This window comes from Mandrillus leucophaeus, unplaced genomic scaffold (genome assembly GCF_000951045.1).
Source record: "Mandrillus leucophaeus isolate KB7577 unplaced genomic scaffold, Mleu.le_1.0 Scaffold1194, whole genome shotgun sequence".
Lineage (NCBI taxonomy): Eukaryota > Metazoa > Chordata > Mammalia > Primates > Cercopithecidae > Mandrillus > Mandrillus leucophaeus.
Window position 1 is genome coordinate 13,162 of NW_012100254.1, and position 15,521 is coordinate 28,682.

General features: G+C 37.6%; 1 protein-coding gene across 1 annotated transcript in view; it reads right to left on the reverse strand.

Annotated features, from left to right (window-relative positions):
- Positions 1 to 15,521, reverse strand: part of LOC105529848 (complement receptor type 1-like) — a gene marked incomplete at its 3' end in the record, with an annotated part of 49,063 nt that overhangs the window by 11,432 nt on the left and 22,110 nt on the right. The window contains 6 exon segments of the mRNA XM_011967095.1: positions 784 to 869; positions 2,497 to 2,599; positions 2,691 to 2,867; positions 5,595 to 5,993; positions 9,755 to 9,758; positions 10,814 to 10,865. Of these exon segments, the coding sequence (XP_011822485.1) occupies positions 784 to 869; positions 2,497 to 2,599; positions 2,691 to 2,867; positions 5,595 to 5,993; positions 9,755 to 9,758; positions 10,814 to 10,865 (821 nt within the window).

Consider the following 15,521-nt stretch of genomic DNA (forward strand, 5'->3'; position numbering starts at 1 on the left):
AGACTAGGAGAAATCAGTAGTCTACCGATTATTGAACATATGGGGTTCTTTTTTTCAAAAATCAACTTATTATTTATGAATCTCTCAGCATAAATGACTTAGGTACATGTTTTGAGAAATTAAGGAGTCTCCAACTGCTCGCCCTGTCTAATGTTGCATCCCACTTTTCCCTCATTCCTCAGTGCTTTGCTCTATTATCTTCATAGCATTGAATTTATTTTTTTTCTTGTCCCTCTCCCCACCTGAGGAGAAACAACATGGGGACGGGGAATTCGTTCGTCTTGTTCATTGATAAAACTCCAGTGGCTAGATGAACATCAGGCACAAAGTACGTGATCAATAAATATAATTAAATAAAGGCATGTTTAATATTTGTGTATTATCAAATACATACAAAATTGTAGACTGATTGCACCTGATGGAAGAACAAAATGAAAAAGAAAGAAGGGAGGAAGAAAGGAAGAGAAAAAAGAAAGAAAGAGAGAAACAAAGTAAATTGTTAAAGCTTCACATTATCTGATCTCTCCTGAAACTCCTAGAAGCACACTACCATAGGCTTTATTGCGGTAGAACACAGAATACAGAAGGACAGAGACAGATCAGATGATTCCAAAGACAGGTGATGTACACATTGATTCACAACCAAATATTATTAAAATAAGCAATTTTCAAATCAATAATTCGGACTAGAAAATTGAAGAACCACATTAGGGGAGGTCATGGGTCAAATACTGAACAGATGAAGGGGAGAGATTGGCCTGAAATGTTACTCCTATTACTCACGTTCACACACTGGAACACTGCTATTCCAAAGGCTTTCCATTCCAGCCAAGACACAGTAACTAGCAGAGCTGCCTTTTAATTGAAATCTAAAGGAGAAAATAGGAGTGAGTAGTGAGCTGCTTCAGCCAAGAGGACTCTTGGTTCACAATCTAAGGCCCAGCCCCAAATCTCAGGATTTTGAGGACCTGAGGCCAGCAGGTGGCAGAGTTGCACAGGCTACGTTATTCTGGAAGCTCACAGTCTCCAGAAGGGAGCAATATAGAATGGCAAAATGCACTAGTTTGGTCACATGACAGTCCTGCTTGAATTGAAAAAGATGGTCGTGACATGGGCGCCATCTCCTTGACCCAGAACCCAGGCTTGGAGTTTCACTGATTACTCCATGATAACCTGAAAAATCACTCATTGTCATTATTAGAAACCCAGTCTTCTAATGCAATGCCTTCCTAACTCTGATGCTGGAACAGCAAGTAAAACAGCTCCCAGTTTGTAAAACAGCTCCCAGTTTGGAAAAGTGGGAAATAGCTGGTGAGAGAACAGAGATTGTCCTTTCATCTCCACATCTGTGATGACGTGAAGAAGGCTCACAAGGGCAGTTTGGGCTGCTGAAGAGTAAGCGTGAATATTCTAGGGGAAAAAAGAAAGAAGAGAGGACTGGATTTCTGTACGCAATCGTCGAAAATTCTCAGTTTCTGTTGGGCCCTGATGCCCTTCTAACTCTTACTGGGTGCTGGCATTTGGAGGCTGCCAAGATTCTGTGGAACATTTTGGGATCAGGTGCTTTGTTGCCCATGCTGATCAGCTCCCGTGTAGAGATGTGCACCCTGTGCATCTGTGAAGAGCACTAGATGGACATAAACAAGGTAATGACCTTGCCAGAAATAGCAGCAGCCATCAGGACCCCAGCTCAGAGCCCAGAGCCCATGAATAGCCAGATGATATATGACTGAATTTTTTTAAAATGCTGACTTTTACATTTTCATTCCTATTACAAATTTCACTATAGATGGTTTAAAGAATTTACTGAAATGATTCTTAAATGATCCCAGTTATTAAGAATAAGCTTTTTGTTACTTGCAGTTTTTTTTCTTGGACTCTCTAAATTACTCATATTCTTTTTGCTTGTAAAACATGATTTATTTTTCTTGAGACGGAGTTTCACTCTTGTTGTCCACGCTGGATTGCAACGGTGCCATCGCGGCTCATTGCAAACTCTGCCTTCCAGTTTCAAGTGATTCTCGTGCCTCAGTAGCTGGGATTACAGGCACATGCCACCACGCCCAGTTAACTTTTGTGTTTTTAGTAGAGACGGGGTTCACCATGTTGGCCAGGCTCGTCTCCAACTCCTGTCTTCAGGTGATCTGCTCGCCTCAGATCAACCTCCCAAAGGTGCTGGGATTACAGGCATGAGCCACCATGCCTGGCTGATATTTTTTACTTAATGTGTTACCCATATATTCATAACCAGTAGTTATACTTGCCTTTGAACTTGCCAGTTAATATATGTTCCAGTTTCCTCTTCATATCTCATGTTATTAGTTCTGTGCATTTCTTTCCTTTCTTCCTATGTATACTTTCAAAAGTTCATCTCTCTCTCTGAATGTGTGTGTGTGTGTGTGTGTCTTTCTTTTAAGCCAAACCAAATCTCTCCTTTTTAAACTAATTCCCAGCCCCATTTTCAATGTCCAGCAGGTCAGGCAAGCTCACACTCACCCTTCATCACAAACAAAATCCACTTTTGCTCCAAGCTGGAGACTACGTGGAAATAGCACACGACCATTAGGAAGTTGGCCCAGGGAGTCATCACAGGATTTCACTGGAGTAAAAGAAAAATGAACAGAAAATATTGGCATGTGGAGAATAAAGACGCAAGCTAAAAATATCAAGCCAGACAAGAGTCTAGGCACCTTCACATCTGGGGGCTGCAGGGCTCCAGTCTCCCTGGGATGTACAGCGCAGAGATGCAGCCCCTCTGAGGTCATAGCCGGGCTCACAGATGTAGAACACTTCCTGCCCAGGCCGAAAGATGTCCTTGTCCCTTTGGGTACGCTCACCATGCAGGACATCTGGAGGTGGCTGACATACTGGGGAGAGAGAAACAAAGTATTGCTAATTTTCTCACTGTTAAACTGGCCAAGGGAATAATAATCACAAATCTATATATAATAATAAAGGTAAGATAACAGCTTTATTATATTGATAACAAACTAAATACACAGGGCAAGGAAGATGTCTTGCCATCAGTCATAGAACTGACACATTGCAGAACTGTGAGTAAAACAGAGGTATCCTCAATTCATTGCTTTTCATCTAAAGCATGCAACTAAGATTTCACAATGGACTGTTCCTTGTAGAATGCTTCCAATTACTGTTCACCCAGTACAAAATTGGGAGGAATGATGGCTTTTTATATCTTCATACTTCCTTTCTAGAAACGCATCACCAATTTAGTCTTGCATTTTAGGCAATAAAGGAGTGCCCCTGCCCATGTCTTGTCTAATAGGTCCCTCCGTCACCTATCACACTGGTGCAACAAACAGCGTCCATACATCTACTCTCATTTCCTGTCAAGGCTTCTCTCAGCGGCCACCTGACATAGGGCAGTAACGAACTATGGGTCTCCTCTCTTCTTCATGCTATGAAGCAAGGTGCTGCCTAGTCATTCATTTCACTCCGGTGAGAAGGTGGGCAACTGTCTAACAAAATCTAAAAGACCTTCTGTCACCATAATGAGAGTGTATATTTCACGCAACATATTGTAATGGCAGCTCTGGCTCTCTCTTAATATGTTGATCTGATCTCGGGAAGTCAGAACACATTTGGGTCTCAACTAAATTACATAAAACTGTTATAAAATGGAAAAAATAATTTCAGTTTGGCTTTGAGCAGACCAGTTCCCTTTTCTGGACTTCAGCTTTCTCAAGCATCAGATGGAGGATTGGACTAGAAAAATGACTTCTTTAAGGAGTATGTAAATACTCTGATGCTGTAATGTCCATTTTCAGGACTCATCACCCAGTGTTTCTCTTGTCTAATCAATGCCTGGTGATATAATATTGAGGTGCTGTCCTGATTAAATTTCTGTTGGCCCCCAACCTCACACTTCTGCACTGTCTTTCGACTGCTAGCAATGGAAGCCTTAAAACTACAATCATTTGTCTTCCTTGATAGCTCAGCTCTGGTTAGGTTCTGACAGTTGGAGGCATATATACCAAATTAAAAGGCAGGATAATGGCAGAATCTGTTCTACTTCTAGAGGTGGCGCAGACAGTGGCAGTATAGATGACTTTAGTGAGCAGCTACAGCTTCAATTCTAGTGATGCCAATGACTTTGGCTCCAACAATATCAGCTGCATTCTGGCAGCAGTGGTGGCTCCTGCAGTATTAGCAGCTTTCAGGGAGCTGGCTGCTCAGTGGGAGGGGCTGGCCATTTCAGCATCAGTACAGGCTCCTGTGCTTTAGACTGGGAGCCACAGCAGCTCCCTGATCTCTGGTAACTCTGCCTTCGTCTTATTGCTTTTCCTGCCCTTCTAACATCTTTGTGAACTATTAGCTGTGATATGGTTTGGCTCTGTGTTCCCACCGAAATCTCATGTCAAACTGTAATTCCCATTGTTGGAATAGGAGCCTGGCGGGAGGTGACTGGATCATGGAGGTGGTTTCTAATGGTTTAGCACCATCACCCTAGTGTTGTCTTGTGATAGAGTTCTTTCGAGATCTGCTTGTTTAAAAGTGTGTAGCACCTCTACCTTGCTCTCTCTCTCTCCTGCCAACCATATGAAGATATGCGTGCTTCCTCTTTGCCTTCCACCATGATTGTAACTTTCCTGAGGTGTCCCTAGCCATGCCTCCCGTACAGCCTACAGAACTCTGAGTCAATTAAAACTCTTTTCTTTATAAATTACCCAGTCTCAAGTAGTTCTTTATAGGAATGTGAGAACAGACAAATACAACCTGCGTGAAATCCCTCACTCCTTGAAAGTATCTAGAGTAAGTTTTGATTGCATGACTGGATGCTGATTAGCAAAGCCAAGACTTGGAGTGAGGCGGGCTTGCATTCCAGTTTTGTCTGCAAGTTAGTATCTTAGAAAGTTATCTGATCTCTCTAAGGCACATATTCTCTGCAGAACATCAAGGCCTGGCGTGGTGGCTCATGCCTATAATCCCAGCACTTTGGGAGGCCAAGGTGGGTAGGTTGCTTGAGCTGAGGAGTTTGAGACCAGCCTGGGTAAAATAGTGAGACTCTATCTGTACAAAAAAACATAAAAATCTTAACCAGGCGTGGTGGCATGCAGCGATAGTCCTAGCTACTTGGGAGACTCAGGCAGGAGAATTGCTTGACCCAGGGAGGCAGAGGTTGAAGTAAGCCATGATCACACCACTGCAGCCCAACCTGAGTGACAGATCAAGACAGTATCTCAGGCAAAACAAAACAGACAAACATAGAACAACTGGTAACTACCGAATAACTTTGTTTTAAGGATTACAATTCACATGTAGCCTGTATCATAGTGCCTGGCCAGAGGAATCACTCATTTTGTATCAACAATTATTATACTCAAAAGTATTTGACAGATCTGTTTATAAGAACCCCAAAGAAACATCATATTCCTTGCCCAGGTTGAGCTTTGCTTCTCAATTTCAGCACATGTATATGTACACACACCTTCTGAATTTCGTGTTCACTGTCTAGAAAATTTGGTCCCGACTCTACTCAGTACACATCCCTCCCCCTGAACAAATACTAATCTCCTGATCCAACAGCAATGCGTGTCATTTGCAGGGCCCTTCTAGGCCTCAGTCAGACTCACCCCTGGAGCAGCTTGGTAACTCTGGCTCCCATTTGTTCAGGGCCTGGCATTGCACACGGCGGGGTCCTTTCATGACAAAGCCAGGCTGACACCTAAACTCCACAACTTCGTTTAAGGAAAATAAGCTTCTGTTGACAGACACCAACATTCCATTTTCCACATTTGGAGGCGTGCATTTGTTAGGTATAATGCACTGAGGAGCTGGGCCGCTCCAGATGCCCACTTGATCTTCATTGCTGGTGCAGTATATGGAGGGCTCACCCACGAGCTCAAACACCTTTCTCCCTCCACTTCCAAGATTGCAGTGGTAGGTCACCACAGATCCATAGTGAAAATACTCTTTGTTAGCACTAAAGAAATCTCCATTGTCTATGGTGGGTGGTAGCCCACAAGAAATTTCTGGGGAAAGGAAGAGAAAGTTCAATAACAGTCAGTTTAAATAATGAATGACAAGCATCTCTTGAGTCACTAAACTTTAGCTATTTTTACGTTCATTATTTACTTTTAATCTTTGCTAACACGAAGGTTACATTTTTATAAAGTTGTAACTTCAGTGTCCTGCCTTTCTTACTTATATGATTTGCTATAGTATTTGCATGCGTGTATTCACTCGATCCACATTCTTTTCATTTTAAATAGCTCTTCGATCATGGTGTTATAGAGTTTATACAGTTTTCTCCTGTTCTTTCCCATTTGCTTTCTTAATTTCCATTTTTGTTATTAACTGAGGTTAGCTTTTTTAGAAAAATAAAATACAAAAACATTTGCTGAAAGATAAATTATAAGGGATGAGAGAAAACACAAATATACACAGTAGGAAAAAGAATTTAAACATACTTATATATATATGAAACTATTTATAAAACTGTAGATTACTGGGGGTTAAATATTTTGAAAATCTAAATAATATAAATGGAAATACAAATTGCCAAAATTCATTCATAAAGATACTTTCAAATGTAATTTCAAGGTTTCACAATATATAAAAGATATGAAGCTTACCAACTCATTTCATCAAATCTAAGTTTGATATCATAAGATGATATCTGTGTAAAAGTGATCATATATTAGTCCACCAAAACCCCTAAATACATTTAAAAATGTAGCAATAGTACATAGTATACTGTATTGCTATAAACTAGAACAAAATTACTTCAACCCAAATCCCAAAAAACTTGGAATTAAAAATGAGTGTATTTAATCAGATAAATTTGGACATGAATGAATTAATTAAAATTAAAAATAAAAATTTCTCAGGCTCTGCTTCTAGTAAGAGTAATCTCAACAATTCAAATAAAATATTGCTCCAACCATCCACCCTCAAGAAAGGCTAGAAATACTGAAAAATCAAAAATATTTATCTGTGAAGGCAGCAGAAAGCTAACAAACTAGTAAAGCATTCCTGGGCCATGATCTAGGAGAAGATGAAAATCCAGTTGAGAGCTGGGTATTTGGGCTTGGCAACTGGGCTGCTTATTGTTTGGGAATGGGTAGCTGTATCAGGACTGGGTAACTGAGAGCCTGAACAGACTTTTGATTGTCTCATGAAGTTAAGGGACAACGATGGAAGTCCAGGGCCTGCCCCTAATGGAAAGCCTGGTAATACCTTCTGATGTGTTCTGAGGCCACAAGAACTAGGCCGTGGTAATCAGGGTTAACTGAAAAAATATCTGCTGTCTCAGAGACTGGAACTAGTACTTCAAGTACTGGTACTGTGGCTGGCCCCAGAAAATCACAGTTCCTAGACTGAATTAGAGTGGTCCTAGATTGCTAATGTCCCCAAATGCCTGCAGAAACAAGACAAAAATTCTATCTGGAAGAAGATGGGTTATCTAAGGCCTTGAAATTATTTCTATAGACACATTTTCAAATATAATTCCTGATGCACAAAGATAACCGGATACTTGAAGAGATAAAATAACACACACAATTACTGATGACAGAAACTGACCCATTAGAACTACAGATCTGTTGAAGGATATAATTGAAACTTGCAAGAACTAGAAACTATTAAAAAGAACAGGGTGGGGTGTGGTGGTTCACGCCTGTAATCCTAACACTTTGGGAGGCTGAGGAGAGTGCATCAAGTGGATCGCTTGAGCTCAGGAGTTCGAGGCCAGCCTGGGCAACTTGGCGAAACCCCATCTCAAAAAAAAAAAAGCCGGGTGTGCAGGTGTGGTGGTGCACACCTGCATTCTCAGCTATTCAAGTGGCTGAGGTGGGAGAATTGCTTGAGCCTGTGAAGGTTGGGGCTTCAGCGAGCCGAGATCGTGCCACTACAATCCAGCCTGGGCAACAAAGTGAGAAAAAAAAAAAAAAAAAAAAAAAAAAAGAAAGAGGGCAGATTTGGAAAATAAAAACACTCTAGAATTCTTAAAGTAAAATATGATTGCTGAAATTAAGAATTTGTGTGAGATTAATAGCAGGTTAGAATCTGAAGGAAAATCAATGAACTGAAAGCTAGAACAGAAGAAAATACTCAGAACAAAGCACCAATAAATAAAAAGATTAAAAAATACAGACTAACTACATAGAAGAATAAAGCCTAACATGTTTAACTGAAGCCCCTCAATGAGAAGAGAGAGATAACAGAGCATAAACAACATTTGAAGAAGTAATAACTGGGAATTTTCCAAGACTGATGCAAGACATCATTAAATTACAGATCCAAAAGGCTATACAGGCCTGGCGTGGTGGTTCACGCCTGTAATCCTAGCAGTTTGGGAGGCCGAGGTGGGCACATCACCTCCTGTCAGGAGTTCGAGACCAACCTGGTCAAAATGGTGAAACTCCATCTCTGCTAAAAGTATAAAAATTAGCCAGGCATGGAGGCACAGGCCTGTAATCGCAGCTACTTGGGAGGCTGAGGTGGGTTGATAACTTGAACCCAGGAGGCTGAGGTTGCAGTGAGCCGAGATATCACACCACTGCACTCCAACCCAGGTGATAAGAGCGAAATTCTGTCAAAAAACAAACAAACAAACAAAAAAACCAACTATGCAAACCCAAGCAATACAAAGAAATTCTTACCTAGACACAGCACAGTAATATTGTAAAAAATCTATTTTAAAGTGTAATCCATTTTAAAAGAAGCCAGGAAACATGGACAATAACCTTCAAAGGAACCACAATTAGAAAAATGTGTAAAGAATTTGTTTTCAGAAGATCTACAATACAAAAATGCCAGAGACTTTTTCAGGCTGAAGGAAAATAGTTTCATATAGAATTGATAGAATTGCAATAAGAAGGAAACACACCAGAAAGAGTTCATATGTGGGTATGTTTTCATTTAGGATCTTTGTGATAGAGAGAACCTCTTCAATGATTAGAAGAAACACAAGATGCAAGTAAATATTTTATTATGGGCTGGGGGTGCACGGCACGCCTGAAGATCACACAAAGATTGGCCAGTGTGAGGAATGGAGAGAGAGAGAGAGAAGGGGACCCATCGGCCAATGCCTTTATTGGGGACCAGGGTATGACCCAGCAGGTATCTCCCATGGGGAGTTCTAACTGGTGAGTTTAAAGAAAGCAGGCACATGTTCCAGGAAGGCATGCTGCGACTGAGAGGTGGTCATGGCAGCATATCTGCGAAGTCCATGCAGGGCACAGAGGTCAGGGATGTGAGTCAAGTAGGTTTTATCTAGCTGTCCCATAGAGAGGTGGTCACCAGAAGGCAGTTTTATAAGGCAGATATCTGGCTCGACCACGTTGAAAACTGGGAGGAGGTACAGAACTAGAAAGGGCAATAAGGGTGACTAAGCTCTGCTTCTGGCATGAGAAAGCTAAACATATTCTAAATGGATGCTGAGGTAACATGAAAATTCTAAGAATTCACTACAGTGTAAATAAATATAAATAAATACTGTTTTTATTTATTTTGAAATATAGTGTCTTTGAAATATAGAATATATGTAAATTGTTAAATCAAGTGTAGCCTAAAGCCTTACATAGTTTAAGCTCAGCCTCAAGGTTTCTCTGTACACTGAGAACTATAATAAGTGAAGATGTAAACAGACCGTAGACTACTCTTATGCCAATCACCAAGTTTTGGCCAATCAAATGTGGCCAACTGTTTGAACTGTCTCCAAATAAGGCAAACGCTGAGCTATAACCAATCCAGCTGTCGCAGTATCTCACTTCTGTTTTCTGTACATCACTTTCCTTTTTCTGTTCATAAATCCTCTTCTACCATGCAGCTGGACTGGAGTTTCTGGCCTACTCTGGCTCAGGAGGCTGCCTGATTTGCTAATCATTCATTGCTCAATTAAACTCTTTTAAATTTAATTCAACTGAAGCTTTTCTTTTTGCAAAATGTATGACAACAATACAAAAAGAGGGGGAAGACAAATGGAATTAAATATTAATTGTTTGGATACTTGCATTGTTTGGAGAGTGGTAAAAGCACAATTTTAGTAGACTATAGTAAATCAAGGATGTCTATCTCTAGAGTAGTCATTTAAGAATAACTTAAAAGCTACTGGGGAAAATAGAATAATAAAAATACTGGATAAATTAAAAAATGTGAGAAATGAGGAATAAAGGAACAAACACATGAAACAAATAGAAAACAAATAATCAAGAGTTAGACTTATCAGTTACTAGATTAAATTTATTTATTTATTTTAAATTTTTATTATTAAATTTAAATGTTCCAAACACACCAATGAACAACTAAGAAAGATTGAATAAAACAACAAAACCTTACTATGTGATGTTTATAAGAGAGAAGTTTTAAATATAAGACAAAGAAGGGCTGAAAGTAAAAGATTTAAAACACACATAATACAAAAACAAGAAAAAAAGTTTATATAGCTGTGTTAATGTACAAAGTAGATTTTAAGGCAAGAAGTATTATGAGAGGTAAAGAGAGACATTTCATTATGATAAAATAGCCAATTCAGCAGAAAGAATAAACCAAAAATTTCATGCATTTAATAACATGTTTAAAATACATAAAGTAAAGATTGCTAGAACAAAGAGGAAAGACAGGCAAATTCATAGTCATAGTTTGGGATTGTAATGGGTTGAATAACCACTGTCCTCCTTAAAAAATATCTGTGTCCTAATCTCTGAAACCAGTGAATGTTACCCAATTTGGAGAGTCTTTGTAGATACAATCAAGTTAATGATCTTGAGCTGTGACCATCCTGGATTGCCAGGGTGGCCTCTAAATCCATGTCCAGTGTCTTCATATGAGACAGAAGAGCAAAGGAAACACACAGTGGAGAAGGTGACGAGAAGATGGAGGCTGAGAAGGAAATGATGCATCTATGAGCCAAAGAACATCGAAGACCGCCAGCAGCCACTGGAAGGAAGTCTGGAGAGAGGCACAAACCAGCTTGCAGATGGAACCAATCCTATTGACATCTTAACTGGATTTCTGGCCTCCAAACTTTAAGAGAATAAATTTCTCTTCTTTGAAGCCACCAAGTTTGTGGTAATTTGTTACAGCAGCCCTGGGAAACTAATACAGATATTTTACACATGCCTCTTGGTAACTGAGAGAACAAGTGGAGGGCAAAAAGATTGTTCTAAACCACATTTTCCTAAATGACATTTCTAGAAAGTGAAGCAAAATAACTTACATTCGTTTCAAGTGCATACATAACATTTTACCAAAATCGTCCATATTCTGGGCTATAAAACACATCTCAAGAGGTCTCAAATGATTAAATTAATGAAAGAATGGTAACTAGAAGACCTTTAAATATTTAGAAATTAAGCAATGCCCTTCTAAATAGCCTATGGGTCAGAGGAGATATTAAAAGGGAAATTAGAAAGCTTTTATGTACAATGATAATAAAAATATAAAGATTGTGGGAAATAAATAAAACAGTTTTAGAGAAAAATTTATAGGTTAAATGTACATATTAGAAAAATAAAGACTGGAAACAAATTAATTAGTGTCAAGAATTTAGGAATGGAGGAGTACCCAAAGCTTAAAGCAGAAATCAATAAAAGAGAAAATAGTCATACACTAAAGAAAAAACAAGAAAGTTAAAAGTTGTTTTTCTGAAAAGCTTAGTAAAATTGATAAAGACCAAGTAAAGCTAATCAAGGGAGAAGAAGCAAAAGATATTACCAATATCAGAAATTAATGAGCGTAAGGGTATCATTACAGAACTTACAGGCATCCGAAGGCTAATATGAGGATATAATAAACAGTATTATGCTGATAACTTAGGAAATCTAAATAAAATGAGTAAATTCCTTGAAAAATACAACTTACCCCAATGAATTCAATAAGATATAAAACAATAAATAGTTTTATAGCTATTAAAGAAATTAAATCCTGACAACAACAGCAACAACAAACCCTCAGGTCCAGATTGTTTCGCTACTGAATTCCTCCAAACATATAAGGAAAAATAATGTTAATGTTACACAAATTATTCCAGAGACTAGAAAAAATAAATAATTTTTAACACATTTTGTGAGGCCAACATAATCTTGATGCCCAAACCTGATAAGGATATTAAAATAAAAGCAAATTATAATCCAAGATCTCTTGAGAACATAAATGCAAATATTCTAAACAAAATATTATGAAACTGAATCCAGTAATATTTCCAAAGGATGATACAATGATCAAAGTGAGGTTTACCTTGACTGATTTTAAATATTAAATAAATGTTACAATATTACAATAAAAATACGAGCAATCCTGCACACACACACGCATACTCCCCATACATAGGGTAATCATTTATAACACATCACAAACAACATAGGTTTATTCTAGGAATTCAGTGTTTGTCTTTTAAACATCAATCAATGTAATATGTTACATTAACAGAGTGAAAAAGAAACATGATAATCTCAATACATGCATAGTGATCAATTAGAACTAACATTTATAAATCTTTTAGTAATTAGAAATAAAGGGGAGTTTCCTTAATCTAATAAAGGATATCATGCAAAAACTACAGCATACATCATGATTTATGATGACTATTAAAAGCCTTGTAGCCTTGTATCATCTCTTCTATTCAGTATTGTACTGGAGGTTCTAGCAAATGCAATAAAGCAAGAGAAATAAACAAAAGACATAAGAAAGGAAAAAATGTAAAAACTTTGTCAGTTCATAGATGACATAATTACACAGCAAATTCAAAAGAATCTACAGGTAAACTATTCAATTTATAAGTAAATTTAACAAAATTGCTGGAGCTGAGATGAAACAGGTGCGTATCTAAGAAGTAAATAATTAGAGAATGAAATTTTAAAAATAAGATGTAAAAATAAAGATAATGAAATATGTACATGACTTCTATAATGTAAATTAACAAGTATTATTAAAAGAAATTAAAGAAGACTTCAAAATGGGAGGATATATCATATTCATAAATTTGAACTTCAAAACTGTAAATTTGTTACTTGTCCACAAATTGATCTACTGAGTCAACAGAAACTTAATACAAATTCAAGTAGGATTCTTTATGTGGAAATTGACAAGTTGATTCTAAATTTTATATGGTAATGCAAAGGGCCAAGAATCACCAAGTAAATCTCGAAGATGAACATAGTTAGAAGATATATGCCACCAGATATCAAATCTTAATGTAATGTGATAGTAATTAAAATTTTAATGCAGGACTATAGTTTATTTGCCATTATAGTATGGCAGATAAACTAATGTATGGCAAATAAACCAATGAAACCTAACCTCTCTGGAATGAGAGCCACATATAAGGTCACCTGACTTATGGTCATGGTGGTATCGCATTGTAGTATGCAAGGAATAGTCTTTTTAATAAATGATATTAGATCAATTGCCTATCCATAAGAAACAGGGCTTTGTCACCTGGGCTGCAGTGCAGTGGCACCACCATAACTCACTGAAGCCTTGAACTCCTGTGCTCAAGGGGTCCTCCCACCTCAGCCTCCCAAGTAGCCGGGACTATAGGCATGTGCCACTGAGTCTAGCTAATTTTATTTATTTATTTATTTATTTGTAGAGACAGGGTCTCAATTTGCTGCCCAGGCTGGTCTTGAACTCCTGGCTTCAAGCAATCCCCCTGCCTTGGCCTCCCAAAATGCTGTAATTATAGACATGAGCCACCTCACTTGGCCCAACTGCTCAAGTAGAATAGAAAAAGCAGTAACTGGGAAAAAAAAAGAAAAAAGACTCAAAAATTGAATATTATTAAAATGTAGAACTTTCATAACCAAAAGACATTAAGAAGGAAAAAAGAAAAGCCATAGCCTGAAAGATAATATTTGTGTTACATTTATTAGAAAACATGAGAATATTTAAGAACTTCTACAAAACAACAAAACAGTAGACAAACTAGTAAATAATAGGCAAAAGTTTGGAATAGGCACTTCGCAAACATACGAAAAGGTACTCAGGATCATCAATGACATACAACATAATAATAAAGAAGACCCAACAATCCTTCATGCAAAAACAAAAATGACTCTTCCAAATATAACATTGAGATGAAGCTAGACACAAAAGAGTACCTATTTTTCGATTCCTTTAATATAAAATTTAGGAAGCGGCAAAACTATTAGTGTTATAAATCAGAATACTGGTTATTTTGGGAAGATAACTGGGAAAGGCCATTGGGAAGGCTTCTGGGGTGCCGATAGTGTTCTATATCTTAATCTGAGTGCCTTTCACATGGATGCGTTTACTTTGTAAAAATCCATTGAACTGCATAATTAAGATGTGTGCACTTTACTATATATATATGTTATACTTCAGCGAAAAGTCTACATGGTACAGGAAAATTATTGGGGGGAAAAAAAAAGACCTCCCAACAAAGTAAACTCCAGGCCATATGGCTTTTCTGGTGAATTATTTTTAAAGAAGAAATAATACCAATCTTATATAAACCCTTACTAGGAAACAAATATATGAAACACTACCAGCTGACTTTATAAGACTGTCATAAGTTTGATATCAAAATCTTATTAAGGACATTACAAGAAAGAAAATTATAGTCTAATCTCTCAAATATGTTAGGAATGGGATGATGAAAGTGTTCTGGAATTAATTAGCAGTGTCGGTTGCCCAATGTCTTAGTCTATTTGGGCTGCTATAACAAAACACTATAAACTGGTTAGTTTGTACACTGTAGAAATTTATTTCTCGTAGTTTTGGAGGCGGGGGAGTTCAAGACCAACACTGGCAGATTTAGCATCTCCTCCCATGGCGGGAGGGCAAAAGGAGTTCTTCTGGGCCTCTTTTATTAGGATGCTAATCCCATTTGTGACGGCTCTGCTCTCACGACCTAATCATCTTTGAAAGGTCTCACTTCCTAATGTCATCACCTTAGGGGTAAGGATTTCAACATATGGATTTGGGGTGGACTCAAACGTTCAGACCGTAACACACAACTTTGTGAATGTACTAAATACCACTAAGTAGTATAATTTAAAAAGGTAACTTTTATGATACATGAATTATATTTTAATAGAAACATCTAAAATGTATCATGAAAGCATATTTGCCATATATAAAATGATTAAATATTATTTAATTTATTGTGATTTATTTTAAGAATGTAAAATTGAAATTCAAAATCATTTGCCGTTGAAAAATGTACTCAAAACAATTTGTTACATTAACAGAAAAAGAGAAACATATGGTTACATCAATATATGTAACTAAAGTGTTTGATAAACTTCAACATGATTCAAATACCAAAAATTTTTTTTAACAATGAAGAATATAAGAGAATTTCCTTATTTCAAAAATGGTTATCTGCAAAAAGCCTACAGTAAACACCAGCTTAATGGTGAAATGTTTTAAACTTTAACTTTGAGATGTGGAACAAGACAAGGATGGCATCTATTGGTACCAATGTCCAATGTTATACTGGTGATCCTAGCCAGTGTGATAAAAAAGAAAGAAAATAAGGAAATAAGGAAGGAGGGAAGGAAGGAAGGAAGAAAAAAAGGAAGGAAGGAAGGGAG